The sequence below is a fragment of the Plasmopara halstedii genome (genome assembly GCF_900000015.1).
Source record: "Plasmopara halstedii genome assembly, contig: Scaffold_1211, whole genome shotgun sequence".
In the NCBI taxonomy this organism is placed as follows: Eukaryota; Oomycota; class Peronosporomycetes; order Peronosporales; family Peronosporaceae; genus Plasmopara; species Plasmopara halstedii.
Window position 1 is genome coordinate 1,476,511 of NW_020188126.1, and position 582 is coordinate 1,477,092.

The window sequence follows — 582 nt, forward strand, 5'->3', positions numbered from 1 at the left end:
GCTGCAACAACGGGTGCGAATTGTGCTAAACGTTGGCGCGAAGTAGTGCAGCTTGCAGGGCGACGGGGTCACTTGGGGAATAGGATGGAAGCTTGGGCAGGGTCGACCAGACAAACCACGAAAACTGCCACCACGGAGGAATGTTTTTGAAAGGGATAAGCTTCGTACGTCTGAAGAAGAGGCACGAGAGGAAGTCAAACGTCGAGAGCTGTAATTCGGCAGGAAGTGTGTAGGCAGGAAGTGCCGTTGTAATAGCCTTCCAAAGTTCATGCATCTCCATCCAAAATAACTGCTGAAGTAGTAAATCCAGTTGTTTCTTGATGGTGTCGGTTAGGCGCGGCATTTGGAGGCCACCCCGATTGAATGAGACGTGACAGACGCTTGCTTTGGCAAGTTTAACAAAACGTCGACTAGAATCACTCCGACTCGTAAGTAGATATCTCTCGAGGATGTATTGCAAACGCTGAATCATAATGTCAGGTAGAGTAAAGTGCGGGGTAAAGTGCCACAGAATTGAGAGAACTATCGCATATAGAATGAGAAGACGTCCGCGAAAGGTGCGTGCACGCTTCCCCCAGTGAG

General features: G+C 49.5%; 1 protein-coding gene across 1 annotated transcript; it reads right to left on the bottom strand.

Moving 5' to 3' along the window:
• Positions 1 to 25: 25 nt before the first annotated feature.
• Positions 26 to 472, bottom strand: PHALS_00945 (uncharacterized protein; the record flags this gene model as incomplete). Its single annotated transcript, XM_024730716.1, has 1 exon — positions 26 to 472. The coding sequence occupies one exon, from the start codon at positions 470 to 472 to the stop codon at positions 26 to 28; it is 447 nt and encodes a 148-aa protein (XP_024580965.1).
• Positions 473 to 582: the final 110 nt, after the last annotated feature.